The sequence below is a fragment of the Phalacrocorax carbo genome, chromosome 11 (assembly GCF_963921805.1).
Source record: "Phalacrocorax carbo chromosome 11, bPhaCar2.1, whole genome shotgun sequence".
In the NCBI taxonomy this organism is placed as follows: Eukaryota; Metazoa; Chordata; class Aves; order Suliformes; family Phalacrocoracidae; genus Phalacrocorax; species Phalacrocorax carbo.
In genome coordinates this window covers 19,972,202-19,990,972 of record NC_087523.1, presented here as the reverse complement: position 1 = coordinate 19,990,972, position 18,771 = coordinate 19,972,202, and the positions used below count along the sequence as shown (strand labels likewise).

The 18,771-nt window shown below is 39.9% G+C and overlaps 1 protein-coding gene across 3 annotated transcripts in view; it reads left to right on the top strand.

Annotated features, from left to right (window-relative positions):
* COL4A6 (collagen type IV alpha 6 chain) overlaps nt 1-18,771 on the top strand; it is a 141,969-nt gene that overhangs the window by 38,658 nt on the left and 84,540 nt on the right. For all 3 annotated transcript variants that reach the window (XM_064463339.1, XM_064463338.1, XM_064463340.1), the window contains exon 3: nt 12,298-12,381. In XM_064463339.1, the coding sequence (XP_064319409.1) occupies nt 12,298-12,381 (84 nt within the window). The remainder of the gene's footprint in view (nt 1-12,297; nt 12,382-18,771) is intronic.

Below are 18,771 nucleotides of genomic sequence, written 5' to 3'. Positions count from 1 at the left end.
GTTTTCTGTGTATGTATTCTGGAAATACTAGTGGCATAAAAATGGCTATGGCTAAATCAGGATTATTTCTCTCACTTTGCTGTGGAGAAAAGTAGTTGTCTAGGTATTTTCAATGTCTATGGAAATGTGCATACTTGGATATGCAGTGCTGAGGGCAACCTTTTCCTAATCCTGACAAGGAAGGAATCCGGAATATTCCAAACAGTTTATTTTGCCCTTTGGGCTAATCACAAAAAAAGTATGCCACATTCCAGTTAAAAGATACACGGCATAGTTATTTAAAATAAAAGTGCATTTCACACACTCCCTTCCCTGTGTTTCAGAGTAACACTGCTTCCATTATGTCATCTTTCTCAAGCTGATTATTCCTGAAGAGGGAATAGTGTAATTTTTTTTTTCTTTCCATGCCATATTCAGAGACCTCCCTAACAGGGAAGGGCAGGCGGTTGTACTGTTTTGGTCAGAGGGCAGCCTTCATGAGAGCTGGGGGAAATTGAGGAGGCTCACGTGTTTTGTGCAGGAAGAGTGGTAACATGTACTGCAGGATTGCTCTATGCTCAGGTAGATGTATGGTGGTAGATATATAGTGGTCAGGCATTGGCACAGGCTGCCCAGAGAGGTGGGGGTGTCACCATCCCTGGGGGTGTTCAAAAAATGTGTAGATGTGGCAATTGGGGACATGGTTTAGGAGGCCTGGGGGTGTTTGATTGATGGTTGGACTTGATGATCCTAGAGGTCTTTTCCACCCTGAATGACTCCACATTTCTGTGATATCCTGAGGGGCCATTTCTGAGGCCTTCACTGAGCAAAGCCAGCGTGTGGCTAAGTTGTCTTCTGTTTAGCAAGGCATTCGGCAATGTTCTTCAGTCTCATTGAAGTCACCAGATTTCAGCATGGATCTTAGTACATTGTGAAATTGAGTTTTTTCACTAAAGATATGTTTAACGGTGTATAGCAATGTGGAACCTTGCTTTTGGGAAGGCCATGTTTCCATTAGGGAAATAAAGTAAGTAATAGTTAATGAAGAGATTCAGAATACTGCTGGTACGTGTACTGTATGTGCACAAAGTTGAAACAGAGCAGAACTAGGGGAATTTTGGCTATTTCTTTTGTCACTAGTTGATTTTCTTTGTTTAGGAGAGAATTTAATGGAAGAAACTGGCATGAAATAATTGAAACCAATATGCTTTTGCACAGGAAAGGAAAGAAACCTGACTGGAATCAGTGCAAGTGTTGTTTATTCAAGTACAAGGATGGTTAATTGGCTGTAGCTGCCATTTTGCAGCTTCCATCTCTGTTTTAGACAGTGTTTTGATGCTGGCTGAGTCAGCTGAGCCTGCAGACCAAATTGTCTGAGTGCAGAAATGGCTCAAAAGCCACTTCTATTAAGAGGCTCCGCTCATGTTTATAGCTATGCATTTCCTTGTGCTCATCCCACTGTCTCCCCAGGAGATAAATCAGACATCCTTGGACCAGCTGCCTCCCACACATAAGGCTATATTGACCCCTAGTGTAACTCATCACAGTAAGCAGTTACATCAGAGGTAGTTGGTTTTTTCCCCCCTCTGACTCAATTCCAAAAGATACAGAAAGAGATTAGTAGTTAGCTTTGGAGTGGAAGGTCAGATGCGGCTCCCTCTCTCACTCCTTAATCCATCAGCATTTTGCCAAGAGCATCGCTAAAAGCGCAGCCAGTTTCTACCAACATTTTCCTTGGGTTTTAACCATTTGATTGTCAGCTCTGGACTTCCACTTCAAAAAATGTTTTTTGACAGATGGCTTTGGGGAACGATGCATTTGAAAATAAGATGCAAATAATAAATTACTGCCATATTTTCAAAGTTGGTGGCCTGTGTTGTCTATGAAATTGGAGGATGAATCACAAGGGACACATTCCAGTGTACCTTCTGGGACGTGTGTTGCTGATAAGTACTATAAGCATTCCCTTGACTTTTGGTGAAGATTTTCCTTCTCTGGTATTTTTAATCATTAGAACTATTTACAAGATGAAGGAGGTGAGTCACTTTCAGGGCCAATGCTTGTCCACTGGCCCAGCTGTGTCTCGAATGAATGCAAAACTGTAGAAAGGTAATAAAATTGTATATAAGGAGGAGTTGTATTCACCTCCATTATCTGAGCCTCTGGACAAGCATTTTAGTTGAAATGGATGAAGTTACTTAAGTTATTTTTTTCCTGATTTCTGTTGCATTTGAATGAAAACCTTTTGCATTCAAAACCAAAACCTTACTTTATACCATTTAGTAAAAATGTGTTTAATGAGTGACTTCTCATGGAACAGAGCTCTGTAGATGTTGAGCATGGAAAAGCAAGCTTGAAAATCTCAGTTATTGGAAAGCAATGCCCTTACAAAATATACTAAATACAAGACTTTTTCCTCCCTTTAAAGAAAGAAAACATCCAGATTATGTTTGACAGGGGAGGTTAGTTTCATAGTGAATTTGCAGAAGAGTCTGCTAAAGATTATAATTGTCTGGGGTTTCTTTTTGAAAGTGAAACATTATGTTGCTTGCAAATGCTTTACAGTTGTTGAAGTTTGTGCTCCCATTTTGGCAACCAGTTAGAAAAGGTGAGACAGTTTTAAAGATGGCTCTAAAAGGTCCATGTTAATATGAGAGGGTGTTATCTATAATTGGACTTGAAAACTGGCCCAACACTGGAAACTTCAGCTGTTTGGAGAAAAAGCTAATGAGGAGTTTTGGAAACAAAAAATCACATTTCATCTATTGCGCGGCTTTTTGCAAGGTACTGTCAGAAATAGAAGGGCAACAGGAATCCTGTTGTCCTTTCAGTCAATAAATGAATGCAGCTGTTCATGAAAATTTGTTTCCAAGCTATATGCATACCTCTAAGATTTCACATAACCTTAAATGTACCACAGGGACATTTAAGGATAGAGTGAGAAGCTGCCTAAGAGCAGGTTGTTTGATGAAAGAGTGCGTGTTGTCTGCTGTGAGTTATTTTCGTTTTTTAAGACTGCCTTTCAGTTGATTTGCTTGTGGTGTTTATAAGGGAGATGCTTGACTGGAGTATCTCCCTTATGAGGAAAGGCTGAGAGACTTGGGTTTGTTCAGCCTGGAGAAGAGAAGGCTGAGGGGAGATCTTATCAATGCTTATCAATATCTGAAGGGCGGGTGTCAGGAGGATGGGGCCAGACTCTCTTCAGTGGTGCCCAACGACAGGTCAAGGGTCAATGGGCACAAGCTGGAACATGGGAAGTTCCACCTGAACATGAGGAGAAACCCCTTTGCTGTGCGGGTGCCAGAGCAGGGGCACAGGCTGCCCAGAGAGGCTATGGGGTCCCTTCCCTGGAGACATTCACACCCGCCTGGACGCGGTCCTGTGCCCCCTGCTCTGGGTGTGCCTGCTCAAGCAGGGGGTGGGACGAGATGATCTCTAGAGGTCCCTTCCAACCCCCGCCATTCTGTGATTCGGTGGCTTGGTTCTTGGTGTTGTATATCATATGCATACACTGCACAACATGTATCGACCATAAACACACCTCCTACAACTGCATCACTGATACTTTTTTATTCAACTATGTGGTAGCATGGGGTTTAGTATCCTAAATACTAATATGTTCAGCAACTTTAGTACAATAAATATCTGCACTATTTGGCAATGTGTGCTCAATTTAGCCAGAGGGTTGTGGTAGAGAGTAGTGTGAGGCTTATAAAGCTGTTAACCAAGTTTGTACCTGCCCAATAGTTGTGCTAAATACTATAAATAACACAGTTATCTCTGATTTTGGAATCTCTATGTTAGGTTCTATAGCTTATAGCTCTGTGTGGCTGCAGAACTAGGGCAATGATTTTTCTCCTTCCTTTGGCATATACCCAGCTTTGACAGAAAGTAATGTGAAGAAAGAAGATTCTTTCCCGATATCCTTAGTGTTTTTCAGTGTTATGTGCTGCAACAATGTGCAATTGTGGTCTTAAAATTCACTTTTATGTAAGTGTCTGTTGTCTCTTTCCATACAAATGGACCTATTTTGGGATGCATGAACACGGCCAATGGCAGTTTCTTTTTAAATTAAAACAAGCTGACCGTGCATTTCTTTTTCCCTGAAATGACACTGTGGCTTCTCTGCAAGCACTTTTCCCTACAACAGGGTGCAATAATTCTACTGTTCCCTGTTGTTAGCACTGCCACATTTGCATGATAATGGATCTCATGCCTACCCTCTGCTGCCTGTGCACTGATGTGTTGTGAAGTTAATGCAGAGAACTTTGTCCTGCTGAACAGAGTGCAGGGAATGCACCTCTTTCCCTGGGCACTTCCTCACTCCCACCCAGAGCATGGCCTCTAACAGAGGAGCACACCCCTACCAGTAGTTCAGTTTCATGGCTGCACGTGCAAAGTTCCTACAGCCACCTCATGTTCTGTATGCCTGGCTAAATGTAATCTGTTAAGAAACACACGGTGAATTTCAACAAGCAGAAGAAACAAAAATAACAAAAGCTCTTACACAACTTTGTATTGTTATGTATTAAAGATTATAAATGGTCTAATAGGATCTGGCTACGGAGTTGTTGCTTTAGGAAAACAAGGATCTCTCTCCTCATCTTTAGGATCCTGTGACTTTCTCAGAGTGGATAGTCTTTAAAGAAATTAGGGTAGCATACAGTGTTTTATAATACTTACCATAATACTGAGTATTTTAAAATTGATTAAAGCTTATCACTTAAATATAAAGTGGCTGGTCCAGTGCACTGGCCACTCCAGTGGTTGGTGGAATAACTGTAAGAGTTGAAGTGTGAGTGCTGCCAGGCCTTGCAGGCTGGGGAGACCGGGCTGAAGCATCAATGAGGCTGATGCTGATGACTTTCCAGCCAGTAACAGAGACCTTGGTGACATGACGAAATAAACGTTCCTTCTGCGTAACTGCAAAGATAAAGCTTTCTATTTTCTAAACCACATGGAAGTCTTTGGGATTTTGTTATTCATATTTTCAGACCAGGTAATCACCCATTCTCTGCTTATGAATTTTCTAACCTACTAACACATGTAGTGAGGTCTGGCCATTTGTATGCCCCAAATATAATAAATAGTACACTCGGCAGCTGTCATAGGAAAATTGTACTCTGGAAATCCTTTACTGAGAGATTGTTTCCCTTCACAGAGATAATTTTCACTCATACCAGTAATATCAATAACTTTAGTGAATAAAAGTCTCCAAACTCTATCTCTAAATTCCATCCAACGGATGTGAAATGCATGTTTCCTCAGAAAATGAGTCAGGCAACCCTTCTATAGTTTGAAAGATATCAGTTCATTTTTGCTTTGTGACCTTTAACATTTTCTTTTGTTTTGGTTTAAATCTATTTTTCAGTGCAGCAGCACTCCTGTCTCACTGGCAGGAATGAAAGCAGGGAGTGGGTATGGGACAGGATTTGCTTTAGTCTGAATTTGCCTCTAGTTTCTCTAGGCCATGATTTCCTCCAAGTTTTGTCACCTCCTGTGTCATTTGAATTGGAGGAGGGTTGGTTTCTGTTAGTAACTCTCATCTAGTCTCAGCTGCCAGTTAAGATGTTTGCCAGCTCTATGAAATGAATGAAAATATTTTAGGACATGGGTTAACTGAAGAAGTCAGTGAACCCTAAAATGAATTAGTATCTTAGCTACAAATTCATGTTTAATAGCTCCATTTGAAAGACATTTTGTGCAGTAAAAGATAAGCTTGTGGCTTTGTGTTGTGTCCTTGCTCACGTAAGCTGTAAATGAACTGTCTGGTTCGAACTACATGTTCATTGACTGATAGACTGTTTAGAAAAAAGTATCTATGGCTTTGTGTAAGCCTACCAACAAAACAGAAAAATATCAGAAGATGGAGCTGTTCAGAGCCAGATTCAAATCTGTTATCATTGAATAACCAGTATGTGACAGTCCTACTGCTGTAGTGTTTGGAGGCCAGTCATTTCCTTGGGGCTATAAGAAGAATAAAGTGGTACTCATGATGACAGAAAGGCTTAAAATCTGGCTTTATATGTGGTTTATGAGCTAGTATTTAAACTACCGGTTCTTACATTTGAATGTGTGTTTTTTACACTGTAATCCTGTTAGATTCAATGAAAAATGCTTTTCCAGGCTTGTCACAATTTTAAACCAGATTTTAATGTAGCAAATTGTAGGAGAAATTTGTAAGTGTAGAAAGGGGAGACCTTGAGGACAGTTTCCACCAATTTTTATTTCATGAGGTCAATTTTTTTTTCCCCGCTGCTTTACCTTTTAGGCACTTTTGGTGCTAATGGCTGGAACTGGACTGGATGGGAAGGTGATGCTTTGGCATGAAATCCTTCCGCAACAAAGGAAAAGTGGCAGTCACACAGTCTTGTCTCATACTGTGACTGACCACTGTGTCCATTCAATCTCCATTGAAAGGGATTACTAGTTCATCAAAATTAAGTCTCTTGCCGTTGTAACTGGAAGGATGTTGCCCTCTGCGTAAAAATTTAATTTCTCCTTCATGTATTTATGGAAACTTAGACATACTTGCTCTTGTGCCAGCATTGTACTTTCCTCTAACTAGTTAGTATAAGACAATCCAGTGTTTCGTCCCTGACAGTCACCCATAGTGCTGGTTTATATACTCTCACCACAAAGAGACCTTCCTGTTGACACACCTTGTCAGTTACTTACAGTGAGGTATAAAATGTTCCTAAGCAGCAGGGTGGTATCCAGAACATTGTTTAAATAAAGTTTGTTCGCTCCTCTGGCATTTACCTTTCTGATGATTGTATAGATGGCCATTGTATCACCTCCAAGTCTTCATTTTGCTAGCCCCAATAAATCATGCTCTGTAGAAGGAAGGCTTTTAAATCACACATTTATAACCAGAGGGGTTTTCAAGCTCTGCGCCTGTGCAGAGATCATCTTTCTTGAAAATAAGTGACAAAAACTGTGCACTGTATTCCAGCTAAAATTCTACTCGTGCTTGTACCGTGTCATTAATATCTCTGTAGACACTTTTTCTCTTGGATGGGTGTATAGCTGTGATGCACTATGATGATGCGGCCTGAAAAAGATGAGTTCTTGGGACATGTCAGGTGGGGCAGTTTGCTCAGAGGCTTCTATCATGCTTCTGTTTGGGACTTTATCTTCATTTGCTGCTTCCCGTTGATTACCCACCCCTCAGTTTTGGGGGGGTAAGAAATCCTATTATTAGTTCCTAGGCTCGATGTAGCTCTCAGTACAATAAAAAAAAAGAAACTGAGCAGACAGGTCAAGCTAAGGTTTGGGAAACCTCACTAAGAAAACAGTTGAAATTAGTTTAGGCACTTGATATTCCTCATGGGAAAAATGTGTTTGTATTTTAATTTTATCTGTTTTGCTGACATGATTAATTTTATTCTCACCTGTTCAATATTTCACTGCCAAACAAATCCCAGCAACTGTTTTCGTACAATCTAACTGGCAAGACAGTCAGTTTATTTCTGCTCTGTGACACCTCGTGTTAGTTAGGAAGAATTACTGAATCCATTTGCTGCGTCGTGTTATGCTATCTTTGACGGGTCACACTGACATTTCTGAGTGCAGAGATTGCTTTGGTTCCTGGTTTATCATTTTTTTCAAGGACTTTTAGCCTTGAAGTAGTTCTTTCATGTCAGTAAGGCCACTACATATTAACACATGCATAGCAAAGTAGAATCTGCTGATTTCAGAGAGAACATGTGGATAAATGTTTTCAGAATTGGGCTCTAAATTCCGCAACCAACAATTAACAGAATAATAGACAAAACAAACGTTACAATGAATTTAATTCCTAAAAGCCATGGAGGCTAAAAAGAGTAAGGTTAACACAGTAGCATTATGTAGTGCATGAAGTAAACAGAGATATTACGTTTCACTAGTTTTTTCACTGTGAAATTTTACAAGGGTGCCTGAATGTCTGGTACTGTAAATATAATTTCCTTATTAGTCATCAGCAGATAATGATCCTGAACTGTATGAAAGATGTTTATTTGAAGATTCCAGAAGATTTCATTATGCTCTGTTTCCAACTTTTGATTACAAATGTCTTGTTAACATTTTGCTCTGGACTGGAGCAGTCCTTAACTGGAGTTGGGAAGTTACTGGAAATAAGTCTTGGTGAGAAAATTTTCATCCTGCCATATCTCTTTACGCAAGTCCGAGATTCTTTCACTTTCTGTTTTATCATCATCAGGTTTTTTTCATAATTTTTTTTCCTTTTTTATCACGGGCATGCTCTTTTTTCAGTGTACTTTACATCCTCCGGTTTTGCATGGTGGCATTCCTTAGAATCCATTCTTTTCTAAAAGTTTCACATTATTTTCCCATACCGCCACTGCTACTTTAACTTGCTCATGTTAAAGATTACGTTTTTAACCTTTCTACTGTCCTTTCCAAAACGTGCCCTCATCACATTCTTCTGCTGGCCTGTGGGTTCACCCTCCTAGCTGATAGAAATAATTGTCTTCAGCCAATAGATTTCAAGTCTTCTGCAGTTGACCCTTTGATACAGAGAAGTTCTGAGGCAAAACTGGGCGTCAGCTCATGCACCTGAGCTGTGCTTCCTGGAAATCTCCCACTGAAGTCCTGTGTTGGTTGGTTTACTCCTGCCTGTGCTGCAGGTACAATTTTCTTTGGATTTGCAGGCAAGGCCTTCAAGATAATTTGCAGCTATTCTGTGGTCCTGTGTGTTGCTCTGGAGAAACTGGAATGAATGTGAGCCTGGGACACCTCTTATGGCATCACAGCTGTTAGGTTTCTTTACTCTCTTTGGCTCCACTCCAGAACAAGCTGAAGTCAATGGAAAGATCCAAATGGCGCTCCATCTCCATGAATCAACTGTGCATAAATGCTTGATGGAGGTACACCAGAAGCAGGAGAGGAAAATTTTTCTTACACTGACTCTTTTTTTGAATGTCTTTTAAAAATAGCTTCTCACTCATATCAATACTTAAATAAAAAGTGGGGTTTGCTACATTGAAATGCTGGTGATTATTACATAAGCTTGAAATAACTCAATTAAAACCAGTATGTTACTTGTTTTATATTATGGCTATTTAGATCTCAGATAATGTATTTTTCTAACAGTGCTACTATTTTATGTTTGTTTTCTGTTTTGAAAACCTTGGCCTACTTGTAGCCAAAGAAATGAAGAGAGTATAATTCATTTCTGCTATAATGGTGGCACTTACCACTACAACTACTAGTACCCTTATTTCTTTAATTCTTATTTTTCTGAGGAGCCGTATTCATCAATCTGAAATATATCTCAGAGCAGTTTGAAAAATCTCTTCCCTGCACACAGACACAGAACAAGTATGAAGGGCCCATGCTTACACGTTCAGATTACAATCTATAAATGTTCAAATGACCTATGTATTCATACATTTGAACGGAAAAATGTATTAAACCTTTTTAGAAGAGAGCACTGTGGTCTAGAATCTTACATGCAGCCTTTAGGCTTGTATTCATGAATATTATGTACATGGCTGTTTGCTATTTAAGTAGCCTTGGAGTGTCTGATGTCAGCTACTTCCCCTAAATAAAATGCTTAGGACATGTAACACCTGGGCTGGAGCCAACTGGCTTTAGTTTGCTTCCTTTCCAAATGCTTTCATTCACAAGTGAGCAAAATGACTCCTCACGCTGTGAAGAGGAACCTAGAAATACATTGTGAACACAATTTTACACAAAATAGGGTCATATTTTCAGTTTTTAATAAACCTCAGTGGGAGTTTGATCCAGCTCCCAATAACTTCAATGGAAAAATTTCTTTTGATTTTGACTAGAACCATATTTGCTAACCACAGCACTGTGGGGAGCAGCACGAGGAGCAGGGATGGAAAGAATCAGTGCTTTTTGTCCAGTCCTCTGCCACTGGGAAGGACCCAATTGCCGCCATAGATTGGGGATTTCCTATGAGGTGAACTTCAGTGCGCTGAGACAGCAACTTGTTGCAAGGCAATGACCTTAGAGGAATCCAGACCCAGGGTGAAATAAAGCTTCTTTCCCCATTACTCACTGGTAGCAGGCAAGCAGGATTAACAGAACCATAGGACCCAAAGGCTCATGCAAATGACTGTTGGAACAAAGAATAATCTGGAGAAAAAATTAATTGGCAGTTGAAATATTTGAAGAATTTAAGGTTGAATAACTGTCTGGGAAGGCCTAATCTGATTCTCCGGAGGCATAAAGCTATCTGCTGAGAGTGTAAATGTAAGGTTAAGTGTCAGGAATAGGGGTATACCTTGGCTAGCAATGAGTCCAAAGTTCTACTGCAAAGTATGCATAAAATCATGGCAAAAGGCAAGTCTTGGTACACCTCACTCTTAAGTCTTCTTAGAACCACATCCCAAAGTCTTAATAATACTTGTGGTCAGAAATGATCTCTCAGCAGTGCCTGTTAAACCAGGGACCAGTTTTTGCGTACTGAGCCCTTGCCGATGTACGTTGCAGATTCAGGTTCATGTTGATCCCTAAGGTCTCTTCCAGCCTGTGATTCTGTGATCAGTCTTTGTCAGAGCAGGCAGTTTGGAGATGCTCTTAGTCTATTATATAACCTCTAGGTACAATTTTTCTGCTCCTCTTTGTTTTAGGGTTTTGTTGTTTTGGGGGTTTTTTTGGGGGGTGGGTGGGGGGTGTTGTTTGGTTTTGTTTTTACCTTTACTGTGTTAACCTCACTTTTATTTCCTGCTGCCTAGGGTTAGAATTGCCTGCATCATGGTTCCTGTTGTGGTGCCTCTCTTGCAATGTATCACTCGTTCTCCATTCTGCTCAAGTGCTGTGTTAGATCTCACCACAGGATGTTATCGAGTAGTCCAAAAGCCCCACGTCTAATGGGATCTCATCTGAACAAAATTGCAGAAGTACTGTTTGCCTGGTTTTTTTTATACTTGATCCTTCTTACAATTGCTCGAAGGTTGTTATGACTATTTTGCAGCAAGAGATAATGCTCCCTTCAGGCTAGGGAAGCATGGGAGGTTGGGTTTAAGGCTTTTTGTTAATATCTGTTCATTCTATGCTGCCTTAAAAAGAGGTGTTCAATTTAGCAAAACAGCATGAACGTCAGGGTGCACAGAGGGTTTTTTATTTGCCTTTAGCAGAAAAATTATCAAGTGATGTCAGACTAGTTACTTTTTTGCAGAAGCTCATGCAAAGAAGTTCAAAAGTACATGAGAAACTTGCATGAATTGCCTTTCATTTTTCACGTTCCTCACTGACAGATGTCAGGAAATTTTAAAGGCTTCAAAAATACTTTCTGTGAACGCTTTTAGTAAGGAAATGTTCAGTTCCAGTCTGAACTTGTTTCAGCACTTCGTTTGGTCACCTTGATATGAGAAGCATAAATGTTTATTCCATTCAGAGTTCCAAAAGCCAGGGACTACCTGAGCACACTCGACAGTGAAAGGCAGTTTCCTTGGAGAGCGGTGTTTTTAACGAGTGAGCAAGTTCTCAGTGAGTAGCTAAATTAAAATGCTAAACTGAACTCTTTTCCAGGACTGTTATGGTGTTGTCAGTACTGTTGCAGGGCTTCTGGCCAGCCCAGTGTTTTGAGCCTGTTGAGTGGGAGGGGGTGAGTCAAACTCTCTAAACTCACGTAGCTAACTTTCAGGTACTGTCACTGTCTGTTAGCTGGGAATTAAGTTCATGATACAGGGACTTCAGATTTATGTAAATATTGGAATTATCCTTGAAATAACCCATGCTAGTGCAGCAAGTTCAGAATATATTTTTAGATTAAATCCAAATCCATGGTAGTGTCCTACTGTCTTCCTTGCACACCTATTCTTAGCTACAAATGCCACCTTTTCTCATCCAGGAGTTTCTCTGTTCTTGTGGCTCAGGGGTTGCAGCTTCTTGCTCTTAGAAATGTGCAAGGATCACAAAGTTAAATTTGTCTTGGTAGTTCTCACTCATACTTGGTTACGCAGGATGGCTGAGGCACAAGTTCTAGTGATTGATTGTGATCCTAGTCTAATACTGTACTGAGTATCTCAAAACGTTATCTGCTTTTATGGGTTTTGGTAGCCCTAGAAAGCACTCATTACCTTGCAGAACAGCACCAACTTGTTTAAATTCACTTGTCTTCAAAGGATTTCTAAACCAACTTTTTCTCTCTATTTGGTGATTCTAAAAATGACCCAATTATGGAGAAGTGAAAATGTCACTAGATTTTGCCACCTATTTCCCAGCAATTCACATGACAAATGTAACACAGGTGGAAAGTGATGAAACCAAAGCATTTTAACCGAAGATGATCTGCTGACAAATAGTTACGACATTCAATTTTCTACTTTCTTTTTTTAATAGGGCGGAAAGAAGTCTTACAGTGGGCCATGTGGGGGCCGCGATTGCAGCGCTGGATGCAAATGTTTTCCAGAGAAGGGTGCGCGGGTAAGTTTGTTTTCACTCATAATACAACTAGTCCTTGTGTCTCTTATCAATCTTTTTATAAATAAATAAACAAATCCCAAGTTAATATGTGTAATTCCCAATCTAATGACCTCATGAAACAAGAGGAATTATGAAGACCAGCTGCATATCAAATGTCCCTGGCCAAGATTTCAAAAGCTGTTCTAAAGGTTTACAAATGGCTAGCTTTGCAATGAGTCTTCAATGGAATCTCATTTCTTTGTGATCTGAGCCCTGGTTCAAAAAAGTCAGATGTTTTTTAAGTAGATTACAACAATTAAAAAGGAAAATCAAAGTAGTGTGGGCTTTCAGTACAGATTTTGCCCACTGTAATAGCTTCTATTCATTTGGTGAAGTGTTTTTGACTTTGGTATTTGTTTGTGAAGGATCAAAACTCTGAATGAATCTAAGCATTTCCCTTTGAGAAAGTCTTTTGTTTAGCTAAAGCCCCTCTCTCTGAAGTCTGCATTTGAAGCAACCAAATGTTTAAGCAAGTTTTCTGTAAAAATCTTTCATGTCTTTTGATTGTATGAAAGGGTTGTAATTTTCATCTTAATGCAGCTGGTTATTTCCTATCTTGGGGTAGTGCAGAGCTGCTGACTTCACTCTGCCTTCAATTACAATGTTAATTTTTGTCCAGACACCATCTACTTAGTATTTTCTCTTAAGGCCTCTAAAGTGCTTTAGCACATATCAAAATGAACCTTGCAGATTTTACTTATGGAGATGGAAAGAGGAGAAAGCTGCATTTTGTAGGTACTTGAAGAATTAACTTGGAAGAGCTTAAGGACAAGGAAAATAATACTAGTGACCTTATTTATTAAAGTAGTTATTCTTGCTGAAATCATATTGAAAAGTCATTCTCTGAGGGGATAAAAAAAAAAATTAAGTCTTTTTTAAACACTAGCAATCTGATGTTTTGTCCTGTGTATTTCAGTGGCACAGTATGGGTAAATTCAAGGCACCACTTTCTAGGACTGAACTTAGGCAAATGTTGCTATGTAGAAATGATAGTGAGCACGGGCTTAAATGTTTCCCTGATTGCAGCCAGACTTGAGTGTGAATTCTTAATTGACTCTGGAAGTATACAAATTCTTTCAAATCACCATGTTGCAGGGTAAAAACGTGTCTAAACAGGTAAGCAGAAGAGCTTTGCAAGGAAGTTCTCAACATAACCTAGAATATGAGCTAAAGCCAGTTGCTCAACACCTTTTGTGATTAGATGCAGCAAGGGACAGACCTAGTTTGGTTCTGGAACACAATATCCTGTAAATGCTTTGACCTTTAGATAGCAGTGAGCATCATTCTTCTGTCTCTCTACATTCCTGGGGTTCAACTTGATTGTTTGAACTGGCCACAACTCTGTTGACCTTGCAGTTTGAGCTCTTGGCATCTCTTTTGTTAAGATGTCACAAAGATTTTAGGCTGTTTTCATTGCTGACCTGAGAACTCATTTGGCTCTTAGCTTGTTTCTTGTGTGACCTGTATCGGTAGGCATTTTCAGTCCTTTAAACACGTGTTCCATCCTACTGAGACCTGTCCATGGAGTAAACTGTCTGCTGGAAGTGGTAATCTTTCCCTTTTACAACACTACTTCCATCAAGCCGTACTGAGCCCTGCTGACACCTTCTTGGACATCTGCAGGCAGCTATTGGAGTCCTGCCATGCCAGAGGATAAGGTAGTGACTGGCTGAACTGGGAAAGGGGATGGTGTGATTATGTATCCTACAGTACAGCTTGCCTCTTGGAGGAGACTGTACAGCCTGAGGCTAATTCCTTGGCTTCCTGCCTAGCTTCTCCTCCACTGCTGCAAAACCTTTAAGCTCAGAACAGGCAAATGGGAGATGGGACTTTGCCAATGCCCTGAATCTATATTTTGTTTAAAAAAATGTTTCAGCTGTCAATTTTGCACAATTAACCAGATCAGAGTAAAGCTAAGCTTTCTTTTTAAAAGGAAGAAATAATGAAAAAGCACAAGAAAAATGACAATAAGCTGCCAGCTTGATGAAAATAATATAGGCAGTGTCCTTAAATGTCCTCCTCCCTGGTTGCACTTCTGAGCCGATCAAGATGTGATGAACTTGTTTCTGACCAGATTCTTTAAAAATATATAGAGGCAACAAAAATGTTGGAAGTGCCTAAGACCCACTTCCAGATTAGTGAAAGATGTTTCTAGAAATGGGATGCAGGCATGTAGAATCCCCATGTCCCCATGTTCCTCTTTCTGCTATAGACTGTCAGTGCATGCGCCAGATATTAAGAAACTAAACCAACCACCAACAAAAAACCCCAAGTACAACCTCCTTATCTTTATGATGGAGCTTGGTAGAAAACTAATCTCTCTAAAGTAAGTCAGCTCTTTGTAGAATACATTGGGATCCTTTTTAGAAGGAAGGGTGGTACGGTATTTGTCTAGCAGCCACTTAGGGAGTTCTTCTAGCAGAGTGGTAAAGCACATCTACATGAGCGAAATTTCTGTTAGTTGTCCCAATGGGACTTGTATTAACTTTGAAAAGCCATAATGCTAGCTGGTGCCGATTTAAGGCTGTTCAGTGAAGTTTAATGTGATCCAATTTACTGTAAAGCCTGCAGAAGAAGAAAACTGTTATGGAAGCTTCCTTCATCTTAGCGAGTGGTTCAGAATTTGTCCTTGTATCCAATAAGCTAAAAGCCTGGCTCTATGTAATTAAATGGCAAAACTCCTGGGCCACGTTGCAGCCGTTCTTCCCTTTTTATCAGTTTTTGTAAAGATTGATGTGTAACAGTCCAGTGGTTTGTGCAAAAGTCCAGTTCTTGGTGGAGAGGTGTACCTTCACTGAAAGGTCTCAGCTAGGACCTTTTCTGGAGGTTTCCTCAGAGGTCAAATGAAAAGATTAAACTGAGTTTGTAGCTCATACTCCTTAAATGCATAAGAAGATACGTAGTTAAGCTTGCAAGTCATATGACAGTTTAAGAGTAAATGTAATAGCAGGAGAAGCCCACCAAACTGATTTTGGCCAGTTATAACGCTAGGGATTTTTGATATCATTGTTCAGTTCCCTTAAACTGCATTGTTAGAACTGACACTGACTTCAGTATGAAATCTAACATAATGCCGTGCAAAGAAAATGCCAGGCAGCATCACAGAGAACATGGGCCCCTACCTTCAGCTGGAATCTCTAGGTAAATGTGTGGGACTTCTAAGTCGCTGTCTCCTGGCTCCCATTCTCTGGCTAGCTGAAATACCATCTATCAAACCAGTACAACAAGGCAATTTTAAAACGAAGTCTGCTGTGGTAGTGGAAGTACCCAAATGTACCCTGGTGCGTGCAATCTTTTTGGGAAGGGAGGCAGTCTGAACACAAACTTACACTTACTGAACCCGCTTCTGCATACAAGTCTTACATACAGTCCTCTTTTAGAACAACAACTGATGGGTAGAAAAAGCGCTTTATATTAAACTGGAGCACAAGAGGGAAGGTGAAAAAAGCAACGGTATTCAATTACAATGTATACAAGGAAGTGAATGTAAATTCTGATGCTAGTCTCTATCTAGTGAAAGGCTGGATTTCTAATATGTATAGTTCCAGTGCAGGTGAGTGATCTACAGCTAGAACATCTTTGGGAAGAAATTACTATATTCAAAAAATTGTTTTTCACTCCATTTTCTCACTGTTTAACCCACAGTTTATGGGCAGGGATAACGCCCTTTGAAAATTTTATGCTGTATTGATGGCTGTCTTGCTAAGAAATGCACTGCAGATAAGTCAGCAGTAACCAGGAGGGCATTTTCCCTATTTGCAGAGTTTCAAGAAGCACTAAGTAGTAGATGGCCCGCACCATTTAATCTCTGCAGCTCATTTTACATTTGTTTATGACAGTGTTGGCTTTTTTGTTTTTATATACTGTCCTCTACTTTCAAACACTCACAGACACAGTCCTTATTGCATGTATACCTTCTCAAGATGCCTGTTCTCTTGTCTGGGAATTTATAACAATATTAGGGTTTGTTTTAAACTTTGCTCAACATGTGCTGGGGTTCTTCAGCTGATACTAATGTGTCTTTTTTTTTTTTTTGTTCAAAGTCCTGTCATCACCTCCCCCACCAAAAAAAAGAATCTGAAGGAAAAAAAAAAATTAGAAATTGTTTCCAGGGCTCCACAAATTACTCAGCAGAGACTGCATCCCAGGCAGCTTTTACAGCTTAGAATTGCTATGAATTGGGAGAACTTGATATTACCAATTATATTTCAATTATTTTTCTTATGCATCATGTGTTCTTTAAAGCCCACTAAAATATGATGAAATGATCAGTTAGAAAACTATTAATGGTGTTATAGAACCTCAGAAAAAGTCCACACAGAGGCTATTTCTAGCAACTGGTGTGGTTGGGAAGGAGAGTATCTGTAAAATGAGGCAGTTGGTTCTGAGGACATGGTGGACACTTTATGCTAGATCGAGTCTGGTCCCATGAAGTGAAGGACCACTGGAGTGCATCAGGTATGCTGTGGAGCCCATCTCCTGACCTAGCCTCACTCAAAAGAAGTCCTGTTTATGGGGTCCAAGACTATACTGCAGTGTGAAGCAAAGCACAGTACGTAGGAGAGTTTGAGTACGATTGAGAGATTTTGCTCAAAAATGCAGTTGCCATCTGAATTAAAGGCTAGTGTACCCAGAGATACACGAGATTCCACAGGTTTCCTCTGAAGTTAAAATGATAGTAAATGTAGTGTAAATTATCTGTGGGCAATTAAAGAGTTTTTGATAGAATTACTGCAGATCAAACAAGCTAGGAAAGATAGACAGATCCCCAACATCCACGCACTGAGCAGCGTAACCTGAGGTCAGAATTTTGGATGATTTAATCTAATTGTTATCTAGCATAAACTAATGTCGCATTGGCAAGAGATCTTAGGTTAACTTTTGTCTGGAACTAATCCCCTCAACTTAATACTGGGTGTACAAAGTGCCTCTCTTGTGATAATTAGTTGAAGATTGGTTGACATTTCTTTGCTATGAAATTGTAATAATTACAACTTGTATTTTTAATAGTGTTTGCTGAATTCTGCTTTGGCTGGTTAAACACTCTAATTGGAACAGTTTAGGGATTTCCTGATGAAACACAATTTCTTTGGAAGTATCAACTCAACAAAATGAATTTTTTTGCAGGAGTGTTTTACACAAACATATTTGCCGGAGACAAAATCCTGTTAAGCTTTTGGTTCAAACTTCTCTCTGTTTCTATGTGGCTTCCTACTACCTAGCTTGACAAGCACTGTAGGACGTGGTGATGCCATTTTGATCTCCGTGGCCTGCAGGTTGGCCCGCCATACCAATTTAAATTGAACCCGACTATGAGATGTCGACATTTTGTCAAACTGGCAGTGCCAAGATACAACCCGTTCTAAATGTTGTCTTAGTGTATTATGTGTGGATAATCAGCCTGGTAGATGTAATACCGGGATCATTATATAGTTGTTTTCATGAAGATCTTTTCACATCAAAGAGAAGGAGGGTTTATTACATGGTAGTAGTTCTTGAGAAATGTCATCCATTTAACAGTGGTTGTAATCACTGGTTCTTGTAATGTGTTTAAGCTTGGTCAAGCAAGACAGTACACAGTAGCAAATACCACTAAAATCATATACAGGAAGAAACGGAGGTTTCTAAGGTAGGAACGTAACCTACAGAGGTAGGAACGTAAATGTTGCTTAATTCTAGAGCGAGTTCTTCATCAGCTGGTTTAAAACAATCTCTGAAGCCATGCTTCCTGGCTTTCTCTCCTTGTTACCTACACCCCAAGATTTCTCTCCAAGATCCTTCCTCTTAGAATAAGTATAGCTGATTTTTTTTTTTTTTTTTTTTTGCTGTTGCAAAAGAATCCAAAGGTTTGGACTACACTACAGGTATGTTTTGCCATAATTTCTGATTTCACGTCCAGGCTTCTCCACTGTTATTGCAGGTTCTTCCTTTCTGCTTGCATTGTAGGCAGCCTCCAGTCCAATGTCTGTGCTCTGGTCCCTGATAATAGTTTGTTAAAATCTTGTATCCAAACCTCAGGGGCTTGGATCTGGTAGACATGCTAGGCCTCAGTACTTTTCCCTCCTTTGGCTTTCACAGTTCCTCTCTTCTATTTTTCTGTTTATTCAATTAGTCTCAAAATAGCAACTTGTTTTCCTTTTCTCTCCCTCTGCCATCAGCTGTATGTCCCACCAGACCTGTATAAATATCTCACTGTCACCTTAGATGCAACGGTGCCAGAAGCCAATGTCCTGTTTTTAACTAAGTCCTCCTTTTCCTCCTGTTCTCTTCGCTGTTGTCAACACTGGCATCATTTCAACCAATCAGCTGTCCTTGATGCCATCCCTCACTTGTCTCTTCCTGCCAGGTTAT